The 26,018-nt window shown below is 34.6% G+C and overlaps 1 protein-coding gene across 1 annotated transcript in view; it reads right to left on the reverse strand.

Annotated features, from left to right (window-relative positions):
* Tet (Ten-Eleven Translocation (TET) family protein) overlaps positions 1-26,018 on the reverse strand; it is a 73,095-nt gene extending 47,077 nt beyond the window's left edge. Inside the window, exons 1-3 of the mRNA XM_066402080.1 lie at positions 26,001-26,018; positions 22,826-23,099; positions 14,030-15,607 (exon numbers count right to left, since the gene is read on the reverse strand). Coding sequence (XP_066258177.1) covers positions 14,030-15,376 — 1,347 coding nt within the window. The 5' untranslated portion in view covers positions 15,377-15,607; positions 22,826-23,099; positions 26,001-26,018. The remainder of the gene's footprint in view (positions 1-14,029; positions 15,608-22,825; positions 23,100-26,000) is intronic.

The raw sequence follows: 26,018 nt of genomic DNA on the forward strand, positions 1-26,018 counted from the left end.
TTTATATTATTTTGTTTTGGCTCATTTAATGTGATTCTAGTCATATGTCTTCTCTATATGGTTTTATCCCTTCTCTCCAAATTTGGTTTAATTTTCTATAATTATTCCTTCATTCATTGATAGGTAGATATACTTAATTTAGGTCTTGTCTACATAATTATATTGTTCATATTGTTTTCTTCATTTGTTATTTGATATTTGTCTCAACTTTAATCATATATTGTCCTATTTTATAAGCTTTATTTAAAAAGTCTATCATCACTTATGATACAATTTTTGTCATAATATGTATACTCTTATGCATTATAAATATGATCAAATTTAGTTTTCACACATTGTTCTTTCTGTTCACTTCGACGTCAGTTTATTTCTGATCCCTTTTTCGACAACTTATTTTATCAAATTTGCTTTTCCTTAATTTTTAGTTATGTTACGTATTTCAGTTCATTTATTATATTTTAGTACTCGCTCGTTTAGTTGGTATTTCTATGATATTCCCTTTGTTTAGCCTATTACTAGTTTTGTTGAAATTGCTTTATTGTCGTTTCATGTATTATTATGGTTTATTTTCACATTGAGTTTGCTTTCAATTCTCTCCTATTTTAGATTTTTTATATATTTAAATTTATGCTTTTGGTTCTTGTGATTTAGGACTTTTTCAATTTTTTTTGTTTTGAATTTTTTTCGTTTTAATGAAAATTTTAGGGCAATTTGTTAACATTGTAGCAATTCTAAACTAAGAAGCGTCTCAGCAGGTTAACAACCGCATAATCCAAGAAACTAACTACCAAGCAAATTTCCAGTCAAATGTAAGATCATTTCGATTTAAATGGTGAAATCGAAGTGGGACATTAGCGAATTTCTTTATTTCCTTTAAAGTTATCTTCTTGGTAAAGTCACTAAGGCTCTGATGTTTGGCCCTAAGGGTTATATTAGGGCGAATGGTAACCTAGAAAGTGTGTAGCAAATACAATATATTTTTACGCACTTTCCACACACGACTTTTTTATTTTATATTTAATTTTCAACAAATCAGCGCCCATGCATGAAGCGAAATCAAAAACTGCAAAATTCTAAACGGATTTAATTTTCTATTTTCCAGGAGATGGGGCCTGTCTGAATATTTCTGAAATCTTTCACCATAAAGCAAAACTTATAATGTTATTTTCAGCCAAAAATACGAACGTGTATAAAAGTAATTTGAAAATGTTGTCACACACAGCCGTTCACGTCATGGGAAATTTGGCAACAGTTGGCATTTGTTGGATTGATTTTTTTACAGCAGCTATCCGGCAATAGCTATACTTATTTCAGTAGCGTTACATAATGACGTTTTCATGTTTCCCTTACAAAAAATGTTTGTTTCTTTAAGTTTTACAGCATATCGCATTATAAATGCAACTTCCATAAATTAACAATATTTAATATTATCAGATTACTTCAAACAGATGAGCGCAACTAACCCAAGAGAACTTGGAACTCTACTTAAACCCGGAACGATACTAAGCGAACTGAAAAACCGAACAGCGAGCAAAAAAACATAATATGAGACAAGGGAATATAACCGATCAATCTAATTTTCACAGCTAATAAAATAATCTCCAAACAGCACTGATCAATAATCAAAAGTTAGACGAAGTAATAACCAAAAATATAAGACAATCTGTGTTAAAACTGTCAAAAAAAGTTTTTTGAATCTTCAAATAAAAACAAAAACGAGAATCCCTCAGAGACCAATAAGAGAGACTATCCTTGCAACGCTAATAAATGACTACCTAAACACCACCAATCGTCACTAAAAGCTCATTTCCAGGGGTCTAAAATGAAGTAAAATGCTTTTCCAATAATGTTTGTGTTATTTCTAAAAGTGACAATGCACCTTAACCTTGAAAGAAAATATTGGAGGGTCCGAAGACAGCCAAAACCATGGCAACGCCACTGACGATGGCGGTGCGTGGCACGCCATTTAGGGGGTGAAGGGGGTGCAAGGGGATGTTGCATGAGTCATCATTGCACTCCTTATTGATCTCAGCGTCCATGGGTCTCATCCGTGGTGTGTTGCAGGACTGCACAATATTTGAATCGTTTTTCGCCCTTGCATTACTCACGCGTGAATAACAGGATTTTTAACGGTAAATCAGGAACTTATGTGTACTAAAATACCAAAAATACGTCCTTTTTTATTTTTTTGTACCCCTCACAAATTGTCCGGTAACAGCTCGACAATAATATTTTCTACTGAACTTATTAACGTATTGCACATATAATTTATTCGTTAAAATAATAAGTAGCGGCGAGCAAACAATCTGTTGACGTTTTAAAGTAGACGAGTTTAATTTAGGAAATAGATTGTTAAATCTAACACAGTCGACTTTGCATCCTGCCATAGGTACTTCCTCTTGAAAGCATTCTCATCTCTATTAAATTGAACGGGCAAGCTTCAATGCGAAATTAATAAGTTTGGTTGTCTTCAGTGAATGTTTTGTGACACGTTTTCTGGGTTTATACAAAAAACCTTGGCCAAGATTTATATAAAAATATGTTCTGGACTGATTCAAACTGAAACACAATTTGTCCCAACAGACCCTACGCGTAGTAATTAGATTCTTCTAAGATTCACCAATTTGTAAAAATTACTGATATCAAGTTGGTTCAGGTTAGTTCAGGTTAGTTAGTTAAAAAAAAGATCAACTTGCGAAAAAGCAATAGATTCTAAAAAGGTACTTATACAAAAACGTATTTTTACACAACAAAAATCCTACAAAGCTTCTATGAAATGTGTTAATATACGCAGTTTTAAAGCTGGAAAAGATAACCTGAACTAAAACTTACACATGGAAAGGAGAGCTTTCAAAAAATATCTGAGCATCTCTAACCAAGAGTTGTAACTCACTCTTCATCAAATCTGAATTTTAATGGTTCAACAGCTGCTCGAATTAGAGAAGAAAGAAGTCTTTAGGCATGAAAAGGTTCATTCTTAACTTCGTCAAAAGCCTTTGTAAAGTCCGCAACATTATATGTTGTCAGTTATGATAGTTGTACCAGACAAGATTTCTTCAAATTCTCACATGAAACCAATAGAGGTTTCATATCATTTTCTGTGCAGTGTAGGTGTAGAATACTTGGAATTGAAACTTCTAAAAGTCATTCGTTAAGTCGATAATAAAACAATTCGTGGATTTCAGAGACTTCACTAGTACTATGTTGATTTTAAGGTAAGGCAACAAAACGTTTAAGTCATCACAAGCATCTTCCATACAACACCATGCACCTTGCTCACCGATGATGTAATAAGGACAAATACAATGATACGCAATATAATACACTCAGAAGAGCTACATCCTTTGGGAGGAACTTTCACCTTTTGAATGGAATAAGATACACCCTTTTATAAAGAAAGCATTCCGTTTTGCGGAGATGGACGAGACCCACATGGATTGAAAAGGAGTAGATTGGAGAGCGAAACGGCCCCTAAGGGACTAATCGCGGGGCGTCAATCCCCATACCCCTCTTTTTTACTAGTAGTACTACTAGCATTGTCGTTGTTATACGGTTGCGCATAATTCGGAAGTAAACCGTAGAAACTCATATATAAAATATTTCTCTATTATACAGGGGGTATCTTAATAACGTGCGAATATTTTGAGTTCTCTTCTTCACAACTCGATCAATAATTTTAGATATTTAGTTGAAATTTTTTACATATCATTTCTTAGAATTTGTACGAGTAGATTGTACACACTTGTGAAAATTTTCCCAGTTTAGGACTATATTTCGCATGCTACCATTTTTTATGTTGCATCACTAACACTACAGAAACTTTTTCGACTTGATTTTTATCTTTTATAGGATTGTTCTCGTTTTTTACGAATGTCGCAGATAAAATCCTATTTCACCCTAATTTTTCAGCTTTTTCGAGCTTAAATAAAATTGCAGGAACTTGCGACAAAAATCGCATACATTTTCTTGTGAGTAAGTAAAACAATCTTGGAAAATCCTCAAGAATTCCCTCATAATCCATATAAAATCTCTTTACTTTACACCATCTTCATCAATCTCCAAAAAACAAGCGAGTAATCATAAGCACAAAAAAATTGTAGCAAGCAAATCTGTCTAAAATTCCTTGGAAATTCATGCCCAAAATTAATTAAAAAATCAATACGAATTCCGTTAATACCAAAAAATATCTCAGAAAATTTCTTGAAAGCGTTAGGAAATCCAAATCTTAAAAATTCATTGGGAATTCTAAATACTGAATCTATAGAATTATAGAATCTCAAAAATTATTACAACTTTTGACAAATTACGGTCGAAAAACTATAAATTTTCACAACAATCTGGAGAACCAGTGTCGATTCTAAAGAATGGTATATGTAAAAAACTTCAGTTAAATGTTTTAAAGAAACTGTAAAGTAAACGTGATATTTTGATATCGTGTGACTCAGAAAGGAAGCAATTTGTGTTTCCCCTAAAAACACTCCTATCCACTTATACCAGTATACCCAGTACAGTCCTAAATTATTCTCTTTTGATGCTTTCACCTTTTTCCTTTTGCAATTTTCCGTATCCCTTGACCAACGTTTGCGATCTCAATCTTTCATCAATTACCAATACTTCCCACTTTATCAAATTAAGTTAAGGGATTGGATTTTTTTTTGCTCCTACGTGGTTTAAAATAATACGGGCAAAGTGTTTTTAATAGATTCATAATTGACCAGATTTGAACAAGAAGTTGAAGAATATACATGATGGAGTGAAGATACGGAACTGCTCTGCTCTTCACGTCAACCTAGTCAGCGTACTGTTACGTACCAATTCTTGCACTCCATTTGTAAATAATAATTATAACGTTTTCTTAAAGCTCGTTTGAATTCACTTACAGTGCTTCAGCAACAAAAAACCAAGAGGGAACTTAAATTAAAAATTAAAATAACGACTTTATAAGAGAAAAAAAACACAATTCAAAGGAGCCCTATTAATTCGACATTTACATTCGTTTCTCGAAAATCATGCATGAACTAGTTACTCCAGTTCCCCGGATCTATTTACAAAGAGTAGATCTGGCTTTTCAACAAGATCTCATCTTCAGGTGATGTGAAACTGCTTTTCTCCCAGACGACCGTTAAAACCTGTCCAGATCGAATTCGAGATGAAGCAAAGTGCAAAGGTGAAACAAGAAATAATGCTGATTACGATTAAGGGTAACTGGATTCAATAGATTTGTATTTTCTATCATGAGAACTAGATTTTCATGCCTGAGAACTTAAATATGAATAATCAAACAACTTAGCGTATTCAACACAGAAGGCATGTTTTTTAGGGCATTCAAATCGACTTCTGGAGATATGTATAATTCCCGGTATTTTAAAAATTCGCACCCATGGTAAAGATAACACTCCGTATATTGCAATAAAAAAAACCGGTGCACTGAAAATGTGCTGTGTCGAAAGGACAGCAGCTGCTCTAGAGTTGGGCGGGCACGCGACAAACAAGATTTTCTTTATCTGAGGTGATTGTTGTTTCATCTGCTTACTTTTTGTTCCATTGAACACTGACAGCCGAGCGGTAAAGGAAATAGTTGATAGCTAATAAAATGAATAAACTGCTCTGTAAGTAAGAACGCATCTGTAGTAATACTAGTAGTAGTCCTAGTATGAGTACTTTGATACGAATTTCCGACAAGGTGCAATAAGCCCAACACATAGAAAAACTCAGAACGATTGAATATTATTCCTGAATAATAACAGGAATGCCATTAAGGAAATAGTACTGAGTTATGTTGATGATTTCATTTTAGACTGGCTCAGGTTAATAACTTAAAAGAGTTGACAAGTTTTTTAATTAAGTTCGGTTTATCTGAAATCAAATACAGAACGTCCCAAATACTTATTGAATTAAAATTTCTCTCGTAAGACTGTCTTTGAAAACCTTTTTGATATGAAATGACCTTCGTTCGAAGGATTAAGGCTGCCAGATGGCTGCTTCACATTCTTATGGTGTCTGTCCCATATTTATGTTACGTCTTAGATAGAGCCATGTAAAAAATCCGAAATGGAAATATCACTTGCACCTGCAAGCGATTCTTCCAATTTAAAAGTTTCTCCAGTTTAAACGCGGATTTGTTGGACAGAAATGACTCTCACACCAGCTTTTTATATTTGTGAGTTTCAGCTCGTTTTTCCACCTGAAGATCGCTCTCTATAGGGGTGGCTCTATATTTTTTTATCTGTTTAATTGCCACCTGTAGTAAACCATTTGTTCCCTTTCCAATATCACTCCCTGCATTCCCAACCTATCCCTCGTGCAATACTCCCTATTACATTTTGACGTCTTCCTTTATAACTTCATTTCTCATCTATCGGCCTTCCCAAATTTGTTAACTTACCAGATAAGGAATTTTCCAGTTTCGTCCAGAGTGCTCCTTGTAACATACTCATTCGACATTGTATTATCCAGCTATAAAATGAGCTAACAAAAGTCGCTGTAATGAGGATGAGGAGAGTGTATTGGCGGACGTGAAAGATTTAGTTGGTGAAAAAATTTACCAACTATAGAATTTTCAAATCAGAGGAGCCCACGACGTAAACAAAGAAACGTGACCGGTAACCAATAGCAATGCCCGCCAGACCAATAATAGCAAGACAATTAGACAGCCACACCTTAATCATGCGTCATTTTTGTTTCTAGCATAGGCCTTTGAAATGTGAATTGACTATAGCGGTCAATTAAACTGATGAAACTGGAAACCATTAAAGGAACTCTCAGCATGACAGCATAAGAAACACTCGCATTATGGGTAAATAACATTATAAAATGCCTGCTTCATACTGGTATATTAAGTGAACCTTACTTAAGATTGTTATTGGTACGAATCATTGGCGCCAATTTGCTGTTAAAATCTACGTCTTCACACATGCTAAAAAACTGACGCTAGTAGCAGAGAGTTTAACTTCGACCTATAAAATTGGCCGCAAGATAATAAAAAAAAACAAGATAAATTCCGAACGAACCCAAGAGAGCTTAAGTCTTCTTGTGGAGAAAACTTTAATTAACTGAAGGATCGTAAAATCGTCCCAATTAATCCAAAAGAATTTAATTTGAACACTTCTTAAAAGAACTCAACTGGAGGTGAAGAAAATATACTGTTCTCGAAACCAGGGAAAGATCATTTTAACTACAAAACTGCAAACCAACTAGCTTCCTGCCACATAAGAGAACGATTGTGCAAAGCAAAATTCGCATTCAGGAAACAACATTTAACGGAACTTCAGCTGCTAAAGATGCTTGAATACATAACGGACAACTTCCACAGGAATCTAGCTACGGTAGGAGGAATGTGGCATAGTGAACTACTGATTAGGATGACTGACGCGGGGTTCTCAATCTCCCTTGCCAAACTTGTCAGGTCACTCATCAGCAATAGGATCTTCAGCTTCAAAGTAGAAAGTCAACATTCAATCTACAGGGAAATGGAAGGAGGAGTGCAGCAAAGAACAACGTTCCCCGTTCTTAGTATTATGTTATCTACATGAGACCATCCAGAAGACAAAACATACATGTTGGCATAGTGTGCACTCAGGACTCACTAAGAAGAACCGACAATTACAAATCACCTCCGGACAACAAATCCCCCCAGATTGAAGGAAACCTATCCCCAACTAGTTCTGATCGAAATCCTTGAATGGAATTAAAGCGAAAATGACATAATGTTGGTAAGTAAAAGACAGTAATGTAACACATTCAAAATTTTAAAAAGTTAGTAATGTCATTAATACATATGGGGTTGGAAATAACGATTACCTTCTACTAATTAGGGTCAAATTACCGAAGTGGCGCTAGCTTTATCCGGAGGAAAGTTTCCCCGGAAACGGACCTAAAAAGTTAATAATTTGATCTTTAAGAATATTAAAAAAGTAAAATAGCCAACTTAAACAGGAGGTTAGGTGTGTTATTTTGATACTGCGTATAAAGTGCACGAAGATGTAGCTACTAAATTGATAAAGTTTTATCATTAATGTACTGTTGTAGTAAAGCAGTCAATTTAAGGATGTTTAGCAATTTTGGTAAAATAATTTTGTCGCCCCCGCAGCGTAAATATCGAAACCAAAATATAATGGAAATGAACTGGGCAGCGGCAGTGTCCGCAATTTTTTTAAGAGAATAATACTGATAGCCTGTTTTAGGGCATAAAACCATTGAAATGTCTGCCGACATCAAAATGTCAAATTGGACTCATTTTTAAATGAATTTGTCTGCTCAGGGGCATTTTAAAGGTTACTCAAGCTTAGTCGAAGCTTGTTGCGACATAATGATTTACGCGTTTAGGAAGTGATTAATTTCTTCACTTGAGTAACTTTTAAAAGTGAAAAATGAGGTACAATGCTTCTAATGCCTTTGAGGAGACAAGTTAATCTCAAATAAGTCCAATTTGGCATTTTTATGTCGGCAAACTCTGCTATCAATATATGCCCTAAAACAGCGTGGCAACACGATTCCCACAGAAGCGTTGCGGACACTGTCTCTGCCCGGTTCATTTCCATGACATTTTGCTAAGACGTTAATGCCACAGGGGTAACGAAGTCAAGTTTCCGAAACTGTCAAAAAATCATTGAATTTACTGCTTTACTCCAACAGGGCATTATTGCTCAAAATTTATCATGTTGGTAGCTATATCGTTATGCAGTTTATTTCGCTATTATGCGAGTAACGGTATCACCCAAATCATTTTTCCAACACGTCAGCACCAAAACGTAATTATACTTTGTCTGGCCCGTTGCACCCAAACAGCTGGCCAAAGTTTATTCTTTTAAAAGAGCGCAGCTGTTACGTTTCGGCCCATGGCGTACTACCTGGTTTTGAGAACATTTTATATGATGGCATATGCTGAATGCAGAGGTACATAACATATCCCGTAGGATGAGACAAGCCTGAAATTTTAGGTTCAATGTTCTCTAATAGTATAACGAACTGAACAAAAAAGTTTGATGACGGACAATAGGTTCGTTTTATGGGCTCGAAGGGCAGATGACCATATTGGCATTTGCATTCATTAATTAGAGCCAATTAATAATTCCGTCTCTTTATTTTTGAGAGATAATAATATGCACATCGGACTGCAGCATTTCTGGCATTTATGTGATTTCTTCCCTAGATTCCTTCACTGAATTAGGTATTTCCTGGTGAAGAGCTCTCGTTCAAAACCCATCCAAACACCCTAATACCAAGACATTTAGCATTTATTCAAATCTATTTAGTGGTATTTAAACCGAATACATTTCCTTCTCCGAGCGACTGTAGGTACTGATCGCAGACTGGGTCTGGGTCGGCCCATGTGTGTCAATTTAAGGGATGTAGGTTCTCAAGTTACGATCACAACTGCACATCCACCTCGCCATGTTATTAAGTTTTGGAAGATTACTCGAACACCTTGACTGAATTTATTAATAGTTCTTGAGCTGTAGGGAAAGTCTGAATGTTGAACTTATAGAGTTGCGTCATAGATTTGCTATTTTCACGAACATATATTACGATTCTGGATTGATTGGAAAAATTCCGAACCAGAATTGATTAAAGTTCAATTAGTAGAGTATACATAGCAGAAACAAATAGTTCTTGGAAAGTGTTCAAAGAAAGATGAATTACGGAAAACAGTGAAAAATTTACCTTTTACAATCTCTACAATACTTAGTATTGTAGAGATTTTTGGTAAAATTCTATTCTGATAAAATTATTTTTTGGATGAGTGCAAATACTAGGTGTCCCAGAAGTCATATCCGAACTTTTGGAATTTGATGTAAGGAGCTATAACAAAACGAACGTTTAAGAAGAAAATTTTGAAATTTTAATTCTTTACCGATATACATGGTGTAAAAAATATCCTGTCAATTTTAGCCCGTTATTTTACATTTAAACTTAAACAAGAAGAGAGAAGTAATTTAAACGTATAATACCTTATTAATAGGAAAACTACATACAATACTTGATAATTTTACAAATGATTCGAAAGCTGTGAAAAATAAGAAGAAATGAATGAGACAAAGAGGATATAGATTCAACAGAAAATTCAAATTTTGAAAAATGAACAGTTAGTGACGTACTCCAAAGAAACCCGAATCCGTAAAATATGGGTTCGATTCTAGAAAAAAAATAACATCTTGTAAATTTCTTCACCTACTCTGCCACCCAAAAAGCCAAATATTTCAAAAATTTGGATTTCCAAATAAAAGTTTAATAAAAATATGAATTTTTACCATCCTGTACCTTGTTAATAAACTGAAATTCAATATTTTCTCCTGAAACATTGTTTTTCTTCTAGCTCCTTTCATTAAACTAGAAGAGCGCTAATCTCACATTATTTGACTGCTGCGTATGAACTTGAAATAAATATTGTTTTATGTTATTGTATAATATTTAACACATTTGTATATGTATATTATTAATAAATTATGAGAATATTCATTTTGTTTCTTTTTTACTTATTTACAAATTATTATAAATGGCCTCATTTTTTTTTACTCTTTCATATAAAAAATTAGATTCCATATCTGCATAATTGAAAATTATGAACTAATTTGGTTTTTCTTCGCAGTTAATGTTTTAAAATGTTTATTAAACGTTTATCTTCAACCCATCCATCATCGTTAAGTTGAATAAATGAATATTTATGAGAATGATTTTAACATTTTTGATAAAACCACTCACATTTCATCAAAAATTTCAGTGAATTTGACTTTTTTCGATCGCTGTATGTATATGCTACGAAGGAGATACTTATGGTGAAAAAACTTTATTTTAAAGACAAAAGCCAATTGACACAAATCTCATGTTCAAAGCCCGTAAAGTAATTATTACATAGTAGTAAATACAAAAAAAAAATATTTTCCTGGGAAGAAACCAAGTTTGCAAATCATTACCTTATGTAATACAAAACGCTCCAGCTCTAACTTAAATTTTATCATAAAAGTAAACTATCCCTAATGGAAGCACAACTCAAAACAAGTTTGTAATTAAAGGTAAATCTTATTTAGGACATGCTAACATTTAGAGATGGCTTCACGAATGATGACGCAACTCCGCAAGTTCAATACTCAAACTATACCTATAAATCTCCTTTCTTGGTATTCAAGAATTATTCAATTTTCATGGAGATGAGGGTTAAATTTGAATTTAAGTGAATTAAAAATATGATTAAGGACTACCGAATAAGGGCCAATAAAATAAGTAATGAATAATTTTAAAGATTTGATAGAGAAGCGATCGGTCAAAATTCCTGGCGTTCCATAATCCTAATGACCTCCGATTGATTTTGTTATTTAGGATTTATCGATATTTGCGGGTTTATAAAAGCTTTATAGACGAACAACGATATTGAAGACATATAGAGGGATTTCTATTATATGTCAATAAGATTTGTTGACCCTATACTTTTTCTCAAAGGAAAACGTACTGATTAGAATCGCCCGGCATGACACAAAAAAGTTCTTGTACAATGTGCTTTGCCAAAAACGAGGTTTTCATTTCTAATATTTTTAACCTCGTTCCACGGAAACCCATCTCTAACGTGAACATTTCTCGAATAGTTAAATTTAAGGATTACTATCTTAACAATAACTTTTTATCATCTTGAAATCAACAATTTTATACAGAGTGATACAAATTCGCCGACGCATATAGGATCTTCTAAATCATATAAAACATAGGATGGGTTCACTTAAGGCAAATATGGATAATTGAATGCCCATCTAGAATCTACTTGAAAATCGAAAAAATTCGTAATGCTTACAGATGTCTGAGAAAAAACGAATGTTTCAATTTTATTTTATGCAAACCTAATTTAATTAAGGATTTAATGGATACGATGTTTTTTATGGTTTAGAAGATGTCCATACTTGTCAGCGAATTTTTAGCATTGTGTATACCTGTGTTCCAATTTGCAATTGCCCTTATTTCGATGTATATGTATTTAACGCAATATATGGACAGCTCTAAATGATTCAATTTTCGTTATCTTGAATTGAACGTCCATAAGCTGAATTTTTAAACCCTCAGTTAATATATAGGAGATCGATATAGCATCCAAATCAGTTGATTTAAGTTAAGAATAGCGCAATTGATCTTAAACATTCAAAATATTAAACAGTTTAGCCGTAATCTTCCGAGACCGCCCTAACTGACCACTCTGTATATAAAATGATCTTCTCGCCGAGTTCTAGAAGTGCATAAGAACGAAATTGCGTTACCTCGTTTACTTTCCGAGATGACTCGTTTTTAGACCTATTTGAGTAATTTATAGAGCACCTTTAAAAAACATTCATCAATTCAATTTCCAATAGCTTCCTAGCTCTGGAATAATGAGGTTTCACAGGTCAATATATGATAGAAATCGGTTCTTATTTAAATAAGACAACATTTCTAGATTTCTCTAAAGATTGCAAAGGTGTAATAGTTAAAATCGTTTTCGTATAAATGAAAATTATTACGTGCCTTACGAGTCTACGATGTTGCGGTACCTCATTCACTTTCAACAATTCGCTGTCATTTTAATTAATATTTTAGTTATTTTGAAAACGTTCTCAAATGAAGCTTCTTCGAACTCCGCTTTCAAAAATATTGTACACCAATTACCAGCGTCATTACCAGATTTCAATATTCCAGAATTTAAATTTATATAATATATATATAATATATTATATAATATTTATTATATATAATATATAATAAATTTAAATATTAAACTTAATATATACATATATCTTGCCCCTAAAAAATTACTGATTGATAAAACAGTAAAAATTATAAGTAAATGTAATAATAATGAAGTTCTGAGTAAAAATATGATTTTTGAGACAAAAATATGACCTGTGATTTCACAGTCTTCTGAATTCTTTACACTTGTTATGGGCGAGTTCGATCCCTAACAAGGCTATAGACTTAAGTCCCCTCAAAAATTAAGAAAAACTTAGCCATGGAAGGTGATTTTTTTAAAACGTAATAAGGCAATATCACAAAAACGGTTAAAACATTTTCATTACATTTGGAGGAGAACGTATTTAGAAATAGTTTTATGGTTTATGATTATTATATTTATGATTTGTTTAATTAAAAGTCAAGAAATGATTTACTATGTGTTTGTCTTCACGATTTAAAGCTTTCTACTCTTAAAAAAATATCGAAAATATCCCCTCCCAACTTCGAATTACATTCACCTTCTTTTTACCTATTTTAATAAAATGTACGTTATTTTGTAAAGTTAAACAAGTCAGGTTCTTAAAAAGCACTGGATTCATTAAAACTTTTAACATTATAGGCAAAACCAAAAAAGGTTTAAAGGCCATCCTAATACCAGGTCATTATCAACATGTTATTAAAAAAAAGTTTCACCCTAATGATACAAATCCTCAGTAAAACAGATGGGCCCGACCCGACATACTCTTGAGCTACCACTAAAGGCAAATCTTGCAAATTTGGGTAAGACTGAGTCTCCAACATGTGGAATTCGGGACGGGTCGGGCCAAAGTGTCTCCACGGACTTATTGAACAAATTCGGGACACCACTTACCTTCTTATCAATTTATATCTTGATATTCAGAGACGTTAAATACTAACACTCAACTCAAAACGAATAATGCAAAATTATGTATCATCCATGAATAAGTGGATAAAAAAGGAATAAATATGTTTTATACATTTCAGGCGGATTGTTCATTTTTTTTAATTATCGATAATAATGCTTCACACACCATTGGGGGTTGTTGGAATATTGACATTGACCACCATTCTCAGTTAAAACCAACTAGGAATAACACTCACTTATTAACGTTTCGGTGACAAATTTGTCACCATCTTCAGAACATAGAATACTCAGATGTCCAAATCAGTAAAATCCAAAGGGTGTCAGTGAAGTTAATACATTTTGGAAACCGTAGAAAATCTGAAGTCACTCCACCGTAAAACTGACTTATAATGACTTAATGACCTATTCACGGATGCTACAGAATTCTAGCTATGTATGTAGGAGCACAAAACTCACCTTCTTCTCCGTTAGCTTCTCGCATCTTCGCTGCTTGCAGATCTGATGACTCTTGTCGTTCCTGCATGGAGCACAATCGCCGCAATTATCCTTCTTTTGACACCCGATACATTCACCACACCGCTTCCTCTTCTTCTTCACTTGCTTGTCCATGGAACCACCACTTATATCGTGTTCCATACCAACCGCCAAACCCTGCTGCGTCTTAAATCCGTCCGTACTTGAAACCGCGGCTACTTGGCCCGAACTTTCCGAACCCAAGTCCATATTACTCGAAGCTCCGTCACTTTCCGCCGAACTTTCCAGGCTATTAGCCCGGATTTTCCGCCTCTCTTTCTTCCGAAAATCGTTGCGGGAGGGTGAAGTCAAGATTGAAGAGCCGTTTAGTTTCTTCTCGATACCGTTGTAAGGGCCACAGTCACTAAGGGCCGTTATAGGGTTCTGGAATTGAGTAGGGTGGAGAGCCACATTTTGCAACTTCATGGAAGGATCTCCTTGATGAAGCGTTGTCAAGTGGCCCCCCAACTTGATTTCGGGATCGGATTTTAATACTGTCACTACAGTGGGGGAAGATATTAGCTGGTTATTCTGGATAATTGCTCCATTCTGAGCTGGAAATAGACTTGCGGAATGTATGGTGTTGTTAATAGTGATATTTGCAGTTGGGTGTGAATACAACTGGATATGTCTCTCATCCAAGAACTGTTGTTGGATAGAGGGAATCTCGCGGGCCTGGATGGGGGCTGGTACCAAAGGGTACCCTCGAGGATTTACGGCACTTAAAGTATGAAAACTTGAGTTTAAAGTTGTAAGTGTTTGGCCTTGCGGGCTTGGAGCTGAGTTGGGAGAAACCGGGGTTAAGTTTGTCAGCGTTGTTAATGTAGGCTCATTAGTTGCTTCGCTGAAGGCTTGGAATTGGCTTTGGAATGAAGGCAGCTTTGAGGCAGCTCCGTTTTGCGGAGAAAACGTATCGGTGAAAACTTGAGTGGTTCCCGCGAAAGCTGAAGTAGAGTCCACAGGTTTTGACTCCCAAGGACGATATTGGGGCTGCGAGGAAATAATGGAAAGTCCGTTTTCACCCCTTTCCACGAGCCGCGTTTCGGTGTAATAGTCCCAATTTGATATGTCTAATAAGCGCGTATCACTAAATAACCGATCGGATACCGAACTAAATGTTCCACTGGAGTCGATCTCGGATGCAAACGATGAAAATGGGGGCAAATTCGCCCCTGGAGGAACATCTTGAACCGTGGAACTTGGAGTCGCCGGAGTAGAAGGGTAAGATGGTGCCAACGTCGTGTAAGTAACCCCGAGCCCGTCGGGATCCTGACTCAACGTTTCGCTCATATCGCTCTTCGCTAACTCATCACTGTGATTTTAGAATATGTGCTGAGGTAAATAAATTCTAGGAAGAAGGTTTCACAAAAATATCCTCTTTATTGTCATTGTATAAATCCTGAATGCTCTCTGAGATGGCCATAAATTTGTACTCTTCGATATTTGTACTTTTGTTTGTATTTGGTATAAAAATAGCATTATCCTCTGTACATCACGTAACGAAGTTTAAAAAAATAACATCTGAAAGGAAAAAATAGAAATTAAACATTAATGGCGACAGTGTAAGTTTGGAATTTTAAGCATTTATGCAGTCATAGCTATAATGAACATGAAGTAATAAAATTTCAAAATGGAAATATGCAAGCGAAATTTGCTTTGCGGCTATTCTATTGATTGCAATAGATTATTGTAAATAGATTAGCAGTAACTATAATACCACTGTTGTCTTCAAATAGCTCATATTCTAATGATTATGATCTCATATCCCTGATTTTTCTTCTTACCGCCAAAGAGCAAAAACAAGGATTTTCTAGTCTGAGTAGAATCAATCGACTAAGTACCTATTGTCTCTTAATTTAAGGACACCCTGTATATGTTCAACTGCATAGTCAAAAAATTATTGCCCACAAATTGAAAGAGTACATTTTTAAAACATCGTATAGTATTGTCATGCGGTTGTAATGTACCATAATATAGTCACGCATAGTTCGAGTGAATTCAGGTTAATATCATGGAGATTCAGGTTAGGTTTGTAGGGCCTCTCAGATTTTGTGGAATTTCCGTGATTTGCTGGAGATAATACATTAACTAAGTTGTAATGTCCATATAGAGGCTAAAGAGATCTTTAAATACTTATATCAGGAAGGATGAGTATTAAATTGAGCATTTTTGCCTTAATCTGGCAATCCTATGTCCGTTAAAATTTAAGAAATTGCCACACATTCACATGAATTGGCAGCTTTCATATCTATTTCTTTAGGTTACTGTTCTTATCGCCTTTTACCGGATACAAAATAATTGATCTCTCCGAGATAACAACATTCAAGTAGGCAAGATACTTCTTTATAAACAATTCTTAATTGCTACACAATATACACACATAATGTAGTTTACACTACACTAAAATCAAATAATTATGAAAAAAAAACTTCTTCTTAGTAGTAGCTATAGGTAGTGTTAAAAATATAACACGGAATTAATTTTTTTGTAGTCAACTCCGTTAGTCATTGAATACCTAAGATTATATTTATATTGAAAATACATTAGAAAGGAGTTTCACTAACTTTAGGAAATGTTGAATCAGACCCTTTAGGAAAGCTAAAAATTCTTATTAACCAAAAATTATAACAAACGGTTGAAAGTATATCGGGATTATCCAAAAAGTTTCTCCAAAGTACCATATGACATTAAATGTAATGCTGAAGAAAAACTGAAATTACAGTAAATTCTAACGAACCCGGACCGGGAAAAATTTTCAGTAACTGAATTGTACAATAACAAAAATTTCTCGATAATTTCGTGATTTTCATGAATTGAAACGATCTGTACGAAAACTTTAAACAGCCCTTTCGGAAAGGAGCAAATATCAAGAAAAATATCTTGAGGTTATATAGTTAAAAAAATTAAGAAAATACAACATTTTCAGAAATTGTAACTAAATATGCACATACCTCGTGATTTTCAGGTTAGTTCAGATTTAGGAACAGCTCTATAAATAACTTGAGAATGTTTTTGAACCGGATGACGAAACTGCTCTGGAAATAAAACAAACGACCAAAAAAATAGAGTAAAACTGTATGTCAACAATTTTACTTGAAAAACGAATATTTTCACGAACTAAGGCAAATCTTGCAAGAAATTCTTCAGGCTGATGAAAATCCCAAAAAATCTCCTTATAGTCGCAATAATTTCAACAATTTCAAAATCCAGAAAGTTAACAAAAACTTGTCGGAAATTCCGAGCCTCGCTAGAATCCAATGAATCCTTCAAGAGAGTTAAAAAACAATTAGAGAAATACGAAAAGAAAACAGAAATTGCGATACTGCCTGTTACGTAGTGGTGAATCTCTTAAAAATGAATACAAAAATTGTTTATAAAGAACCACAGTTGATGAAACTAATGAACTAGTTTAGTATTACAGTAAATTATCCAGACTGCAAAATTAGGAAAATTATCATCCTCATAGAAGACGGCAGATTATAAAATATATAGTCTAAATGGTCCGACGACGTGATTCTGAGCTATACGCGTTTTCCAATTATTGATTTCTCTTTGTGTAGTGACTCATTTCAACTTTAAGAACGAGCGCTAGTAACCAGTGGTGTAGGCTATTTCATTTTAACCCTACACAGAGAACAAAAAGATAAGAAAAATCCAAGGGGTATTTAGTATCAACATCTAGCTTTTATGTATGAGAAATGCGGCCAATTTTTGCGCCAAATAGTAAATTGGTGATAGTGTAATGGTGTAAAGTTTCAGAAGAAGGAACCAAAACATTTTTTACTATGCGAGAGACAAGATCATAACTCAAAGCAGCCCCTTAATCAAACTTTAGGGAATTATCTTGGTGACGAAGATCTGATTTTTGTGATAAGACAGAGAGTAACGTTGATTTCTCTTTAAATGTGAAAATGACATCGACAAATGGTCCTACCGCTGGGTGCACACAAGTCGTGACACAAAATTTTAAAAAAGTGAAAGTTTCAGCATCTTAATCGCCTATGAAGGAATGATCTTGGTGACAACCGACCTATAACTTTCGTGACGCGGGAAAGGATGACATTGATTTCCTGCACGTAAATAAAAACATAAAATTACAAATAGCTAATAGAGTTTTAATGTTCATCTTTGAAGCGAAAAAATTCGTTCACTTGTCGCATTGGAATTTCTACTTGAAACTGATTATTTCCATTTCAAATATGAAAATGGCATAACCCTGCCACTGGCTGCACACAACTTATGACTACAGTGCGAGAGACAGAAAAAAAAGGAAAAAAGTTGAAGTTGTAGTACCTTAATCGCGTTTTATGGAACGACCTTGGTGAGAACTGACATGTGACTTTCATGACAAGAGAAAGAGTGACGTTGGTTCCTCTCACATAAAAAGAGCATAAAATTATAGGTCGTTAATAGAGTTTCATCTTTGATTTTAACGCATTTTCAGCTTTGAAGCAAGAGAGTGCGTTCTCTCGTCTCATTGAAGTTCCCATTTCAAATTCATTCTTTCCTGCTCAAGTATGAAAATGATGTGGTCCTGCCACTGGCCACACACAACTCATGACACTACAGTTCGCGAGAGCAGGAATAACAGAAACGACGAGGCGACCGTGACCTGTCCTTAACACGGAAATGCGTTACGCATCGCACGACGCCTCATTTCGCCTGCGTATACCGAACGCGCCGAATCCTCCGGGCTTTGCTCTATCTCTACCTTTGTGCCTTTCTTCCAATACTCTTGCTCTAAGCTTCAGCCGGGCGCTGAGTTGCCAATTTCACCTGACATTTCTCAAACAATTCAAAACCGTAAAACTGTTCGACTCAATTCTGAACTGAGCCATAGCACCAAATTATTCTGGTTCGTGGTTTAAAGTACAGAGAGAGGGAGAGAGAGAGAGAAAGAAAAAACAGCGTTTTTCGAAAACTATTTTGAAAATCAGAAAAAAAATGCGCTTTGAGGAACGGGTTAAGCGGATGTACGTACTTCACACAAGGAAATATGAACGCAACGTAAATTTTACACACGCCTATCATAGCTTTGCTATGGCATGATATAATGTGAACACCTGCGAAAGTCACTTTTCACACTCGGGAGACTCTGGACAATGTCGCCCAATAAATTAGGGAACCCCAACTAACGTGAAGTACATTTCATACTTCTACTCTAAGGCTCTTCCAGCAAAAGCGTGCAGTAAAGAGACTCTGCACCATGCTCATTGAGAAGTCGTAGGACGGAAAGCAAAATCCGATTAATTTTTATCAAACGAGCGTGCCGTAAAGCTGTTTTATCGCACATATTTGACAATTGAAATTAACATTTTGCCACTGTATATGGACTTAAATTGCATGGCAGACATAAAGAATCACAGAAAACGAATGCCTTTCCTTGACGGTGATGTTTTTGCTATTTGCTTACGAGAAAATACACTTTTACTTCCTTTTCCTCATATTAGTGCGGGAAAAAGACCAAATGTTGTTTTCTCGCACTAGTGCGGGAAAGTGTCATTAACGGTTATTTTACCTTACTAATCACCTGAAAGTAACTGGGATATATATTCATTAAACAGAGTATCTAAGGTTATAATACACTCATGGAAAAAAAATTCTTCCAATATGTATGTACAGAAAGTGTTTTTGCCGCATTTGACTACTTACCCAATCTCCGCTTCAGGTCGTTCGTACCACGGAAAAAAGTAACTATTTCTTAAAACAAATGCGAAAAGTGATACTTTACCGTACGCTACTGCCGGCGCACAAACGACGCTAAACAGTGTGCAGACAAATGTCAATGGTTGGAAAGACCTTTTCTACAAAAGATGAGAACAGATTTTTTTCTGTGAGCATATTGTGACCTTAGATGCAAACATTTTTTACCGCAAGGAGAACAAAGTAGTATGTGTAAGTCTCAAAAATTTTTGCGAACAATGTCAAACTTTTGCTAGTAGCTCTATCGCGCACACGTAGGAAATAGCTACTTCCTGGAGCGTGCGATAAAGCTGCTCTACCGCATGTATTTGCAAAATGAAAGGACCAGCTTTAGGGTATTAGTAAATTACATTAGAAAACTAGTAAGAAGTTTTTACAAGTTATTAACGAGACGAAAATATGCAACCGAGCCGGAACTGAAATCAGTAATTTCAGCAAGTTAAATAACATGTTTATTAGAGTTATTTACAATTTTTTTTCTATGACCTACGACAGGCATTTTTAATTAAGAAATCAAATATGGAGTTTATTTTATATTATGTTTTGACCTAAACGAATATTTTCTGTTTTTTAATGTGTACGGTAAAATAAGACAGTCAGTGATACTCAGTACGGATAACCAGTCCGTCCCGTACTTAAATTAATGGGGTAAAGGTTTTACTGCTTGCATATCAATCACTATAGCTTGACATTACCTACAAAGATATTTTACACATACCACCTTGTTTTCCGTGAGGTAAAAAATGTTCCTATAAACATGCGGTAAGGTCACTTTACTGCTTTAAAATAGCAAAAAACCATGTCACTCGTCAAAAGCTGCGTTTTGTGTGTGTTCCTAGTAAAAGCTTCTTGTGTGTTTGGGCTTTGAGTAATTCTTATACGGCAAAATAAAATTTTCCGCCTTTTTAAGGTAAATAATTGCATCAGAACCTTTTGTCGCTCATCAAGAACTAGCATGTTCCGTGCGTTCCCGGCAAAACCTTCTTTCTAACATCATCAAGGTAGAAATTAATTTGTAGTAAGTTTTCACTTGGAAAAACTCGGACGGCGTCAGCCAATTTATTTAGGAAAGTATCATTTTCCGGACTTTTAGGCAATGTATTATGGGAAATTCCCTTCAAACTTAAAAACGTTTCCCTGCTATTTCCAGCAAAAGCATTCTCTTTAAAATTTTCAGCATGGTTAAGGTAAAAGTCTAAACGGCATCGAATCATTCGAACGTGAGCCATCTTATATTGCTAAATATTATGTGGGCATCTGTTAGGTCAATGAAATATTTCATCGCTAATCAAAATGTAACACTTCTAGCAAGATCCTCTTTTCATCGTTTTTACACTACAAATTTACTTTTGTGACTTTTTGTTTCGAGTCATTCTCCTGCAGGAAATTAATTGTTTCAGCACTTGTTAGGTAATTCGATGCAACTAAACATTTTCGTGGTCACCAAAACATAGTTTTTTCTCGCATTTTTAGCAAAAGCTTCTTTTCAATTCAATCAAAGTATTGAAACTTATTTCCGTAAATTTGCATCTTGAGTAGTTCAGAGGACGACAATCTCGTTCCAGGGGTCACTTCCCGCACTTACAAGTATTAGATCATTTACTATTAGAAATATTTTGTTTCTATTGTAAAGCGGTTTCTGCTCGTTCCTAGCAGAGCAGCTGAAATTTATTTTTAGTGCGTTTCCGCTTAGAATAAATTGGACATCATTCATCTCGTGGGGAAAGAATCACTTTCCGCACTTCCTACATATTTCATCATAACAAAACACATCTCCCTCAGAAAATCGCACAACTTTTCCTTACTATTCGAGCAAAAACGCTTCTTTTCAATACTATCAATGGACAAAAATATATTCCCAGTGTATCTCCGCTTCCCGTAAATCGCGCCTTGAAAGCTCCCGCGATAAGGTATCACTTTCCGCATTGCTGCGGTATTATACCAAACGGTCTCATGAAAATGATCAAAATTCATAAATTTATTGAAATTAATTCGGAATGCTTCGAATTGGCAACACCGATGATTCAATGACGCAGTACTCTTACAAGCTTTTCCTGTAATGTCCCACAAAAACATGCATGGCCTGCGTCACCAAAAAGGGCTGTTTATAAACATTTATCTTTTTGTTTTCTTTTCTTCCGAATACTCAAGCGTGGGCTGTGTGCTCTGTTATTCTTTATGAAGGAGAATCTATTTACGTTTCTCGGTGGCATGGAACAATCGATAGGTGTATGTACCTAAGAAACTAGATTACAACGAAGAAGGACAATTATTGGAAGGCGCTTAAGTTTCCCTACTGAAATGCTATTTTATTTACTGCTCGAGCTGCACTTGCACGGTTTTATCATAGATTTTCTGAACAGTCCTTTTTGGTATTGACCCAACGCACGGAAAAGTTGGAACCGCGTCATCTACGGAGTGCTATAAACAAACATCAAGCAAACCCAGGGATGAACAGCCTCAGCTGGGGATGTTAACAAAGAACTAGAGCCAGAGGAAGAAAATAATTACTAAAAAACAAAGCACAATGCAGCGGAGAAAATTGACCGCGCTATCAAAAACAAGCATATCACACCTTGCTTTTAAACTCTAAAAAAAATGTGGATATTAATGTTTTTCGCGTATGAAATATTGCGCTGCTAAAGTCCACCAGCGATCAACAAGATCTTCATAGTGATCAATAGCATTTCCATTCAACATTAGGCGCGCACAAGAAACGATTTAGCGTTGCCATTGAGACTTCCTTATAGCGCGAACTTAAATCATGGAGAAATGCGTCGTTAATAAAGCGGCAATAAAGCAATTTTTAATGGAATTCAATGTCGCATAGCACACAAGCAAATTTTTATGGCGGTTTTAAAAACGAATTATGAGTGTGGGATATAATTCTGAGCCGGCAATTGGCAGCTCGCTGGCACTACGAAAGATTGTCATGCAAAATCTACTCATGCAAAGGACGAAGCGAAATAGAGTCTATGGAAGTACCTATTATAAAAATACCAAAAATCCACAGAAGGGCTAAAAATCGTAACTGACCCTGGTAAAATAAAAAGTTCGTACACACCACCACAGCACGCACGATGTCTTCAACTGGCCTCCGATTTACGCACACTTTGAACGCTCCGTGTCTCGCGCCGTGGTGCACATCTGCCGCTACTTTGCACCAATCAGGATCAGGGCTCCTTTTATTCGGCCCCATTCGCAGTCCTTTCGTGTCAGGATCGGAGCTTTGAGCTTGCAGACTCGTATTTTTTAACTATTTCCCTTTATTTGCCTTCATCCTGGATGTGCGATTGTGGCTTGTGTAGAGCTGAATTTTAAATATTTCGGCTTAGCGACACCAAAATACGTAAAAAAAATTAAACCAATGGCCGCCAAGTTGGAAAAAAATTAGGGTCTTCGGGGCACATTAGATCGTAAGCAGTTTCGCGAATAAAATACTATTAATCATATTTCTCACACTACCGGGGGTCCATAATACTAAGGTCGATAATATGAAGATAGTTCCTCGCAGATGTTCTATACAAACAACCACATTCAAGACACTCAGCTCGGAAAACTAGCCTTTCCAACACCAAAATTAATACAGTAAAAGCACTTTTCCGTGCACGAGTAGGAAAATGTTACTGTTAGTGTACCAATGGCCACCTCCGGACATTGCCCACAAGGATATTTGACCCATACCACCTTGTTTTCTGTGGACTAAAACATGTTCTTTACTGCAACTTCGTAGGAACATAATTAAACTTTAAAAAAATTGCTTGAAAATAAGAGAAATTGCGGCGGCAGTTACTGTTCAGGCACCATTCTGAGGCACTGCGCAAGTAAGAAAACGGTCACTAAATCAATTAAGGAGTGTGGAAAAGTGATAGCAAAATAAAATAGGAGTTGTCCGAAAGACCCAGCGTGAAGTATTTTTCGCACATCTGCAAAAACACAAAAAAAAATAAATTTTTTATTGCCACAAAAACAACTTTGCCATATTTTGTGGTAATAATTTGGCATACGTATACGTTAATATCTTACCTATACGCAACTTTTCCGCTCTCTGCCATATTGCTTTTTTCATAAGAAAACAATTCCTTATCCTGTGGTAAACAACATTTTTGCCCCTTTCGATTCTTGCCATGAAATAGTGCACGGTTAGTTCTAAACCTAAAAAAATGGATCCAATAAGTGTCGCAGCTAAAATGAGAGTGGGTCTACCTAATAGGATCTACGAAACTTACGTCTAACATCATCAAAATCGTAAAACTATTACCCAATGACTCGCAAAAGAAAAGGTCAAATATATGTCTCCTCGGAAGATATTATGTCTACCTTAAGGCCCTAGGGAACCTAACTTAAAGATCATTATATAATATCATCATCTTGAACGTCGTCAAAAGAAAATTTATTACAATGGGAGGGATAGCTATATACCGGGTGTCCCAACTTTTAAAAATCAAATTTTAACAACGATTTCTATATAGGGAAATAATCATGGGTTGTTATACATGGTTATTCACTCAACCCGTTCATTAGAAGTTTACTAGGATCTAAAAGTAATACGAATTTGAAAATATGGAGTTATGTTAAGTTCGACATATACTTTTTTTTTTTAAATAGTTTCAACTTGCTGTCACTTCCGGTTTAACCGGAAATAGCTGTAACTTGCTTATTTCAAATGGAACCCCCAGTATATTATTTTATTTTTAGATTCTCCATAATATTTTAAGTACATTTTCTGTATAATGTCCTATACTTAGTTCTTACCGTTTTTGAGATATTTGACCTTGAATTAAAAATGTGCCTTTGTAATGGCCAATTTTAAAATTGCATATAATATATATATATATATATATATATACCAGGTTAGTTCAGGTTAGTTCATATTATTATTTCATTTTATATATAATATATATAAAAATAATAATAAAAATATAGGGCGTTAAAATTTTCGTAGAAAATTACAAATTTATTAATTTTTTATAAAACGCTTAATATATTTTATTTTTCCAATTTGTAGGCGTTATTTATATCAAACAACCAATCTTTTGAAATAAAATGCAATATTTTATTTAAACAGTAGCGTGGACATGTGTATTACCTTAAATATATTTATAGAAAAAAAACGTACAGCACTAGTTTTGATCGAAATAAAAATCACATTTGTAGTCTGAATTAATTTTTGAATAAAAGAGATATCCAATCTTTTTTTAGCAGGAACACACCGTGTTAGATTAGAGACCGTTAAGATTAGCCTTAATGCATCAGCAGTAATTTTTTTTAACTGAGATCTTAAAAATAATATTGAGGTAATTTTCATTTTTTTAAATTAAAAAAATTTAAATATTAATAATTAACAATTTGTTAAACATTATTGAATTTTATGGTCAATGCTCAAAGTGTAACTCATCGAGTTAGATATATTTTTGACATCGATGAAGTGAATAAAAGTTGATACTTAAAAACAAACGCTATAAAGTTCAATAATGTTTAACGACTTGTTAATTATTAGTCTTGCAGTTAATTTTATTTAAAAAAATGAAAATTGCCTCAACATTATTTTTAAAATACCAATAAAAGAAAAATTACTGCTGATGCATCAAGAGGATTTTAATTATTTTCCTTTAAAACGATGTTTTCCAAGAAAAGATTAGATATCGTTTTTATTCAAAAATGAATGCAGACTACAAATGTGATTTTTATTTCAAGAAAACCCAGTACCGTATATGTTTTCTTTAAATATATCCAAAGTAGTACCTTTGCGCACGTTACTGTTGAATTATGTTACTGAAATGTTACTAAAATATTATATGTATTTTACTTCAAAAAATTAGTTGTTTGATATGAATAATGTCTACAGAATTGCAATAAAATATATCAAGCCGTTTTATGGGAAATTCATAAATTTGTAGTTTTATACGAAACATTTTTGGAATATAATTTATCTAGCCTACTAAGATTATTTTTCTACATAGAAATCGTGGTTAAAATTTGACATCTAAAAGTTGGAACACCCTGTATAGTTTTATGTTCCATGTACAATATTGCTTAGTGATGCGCAAACTAATGAGTCCTAGGTCCTAGGCTTGCCATTAACTCATTATTCCATACGTTTTTGAACTCGTTAACTCAACTTACCAAACAATTACCTAACTAATGTCTCAATCCAATCAGAGAAAAGTGGAGCCTATAATTGGCCTATGTGAAGTTCATTTGTCCATACTTAACAGGAAACTTAAGT

Source organism: Euwallacea similis, chromosome 24 (genome assembly GCF_039881205.1).
Source record: "Euwallacea similis isolate ESF13 chromosome 24, ESF131.1, whole genome shotgun sequence".
Lineage (NCBI taxonomy): Eukaryota > Metazoa > Arthropoda > Insecta > Coleoptera > Curculionidae > Euwallacea > Euwallacea similis.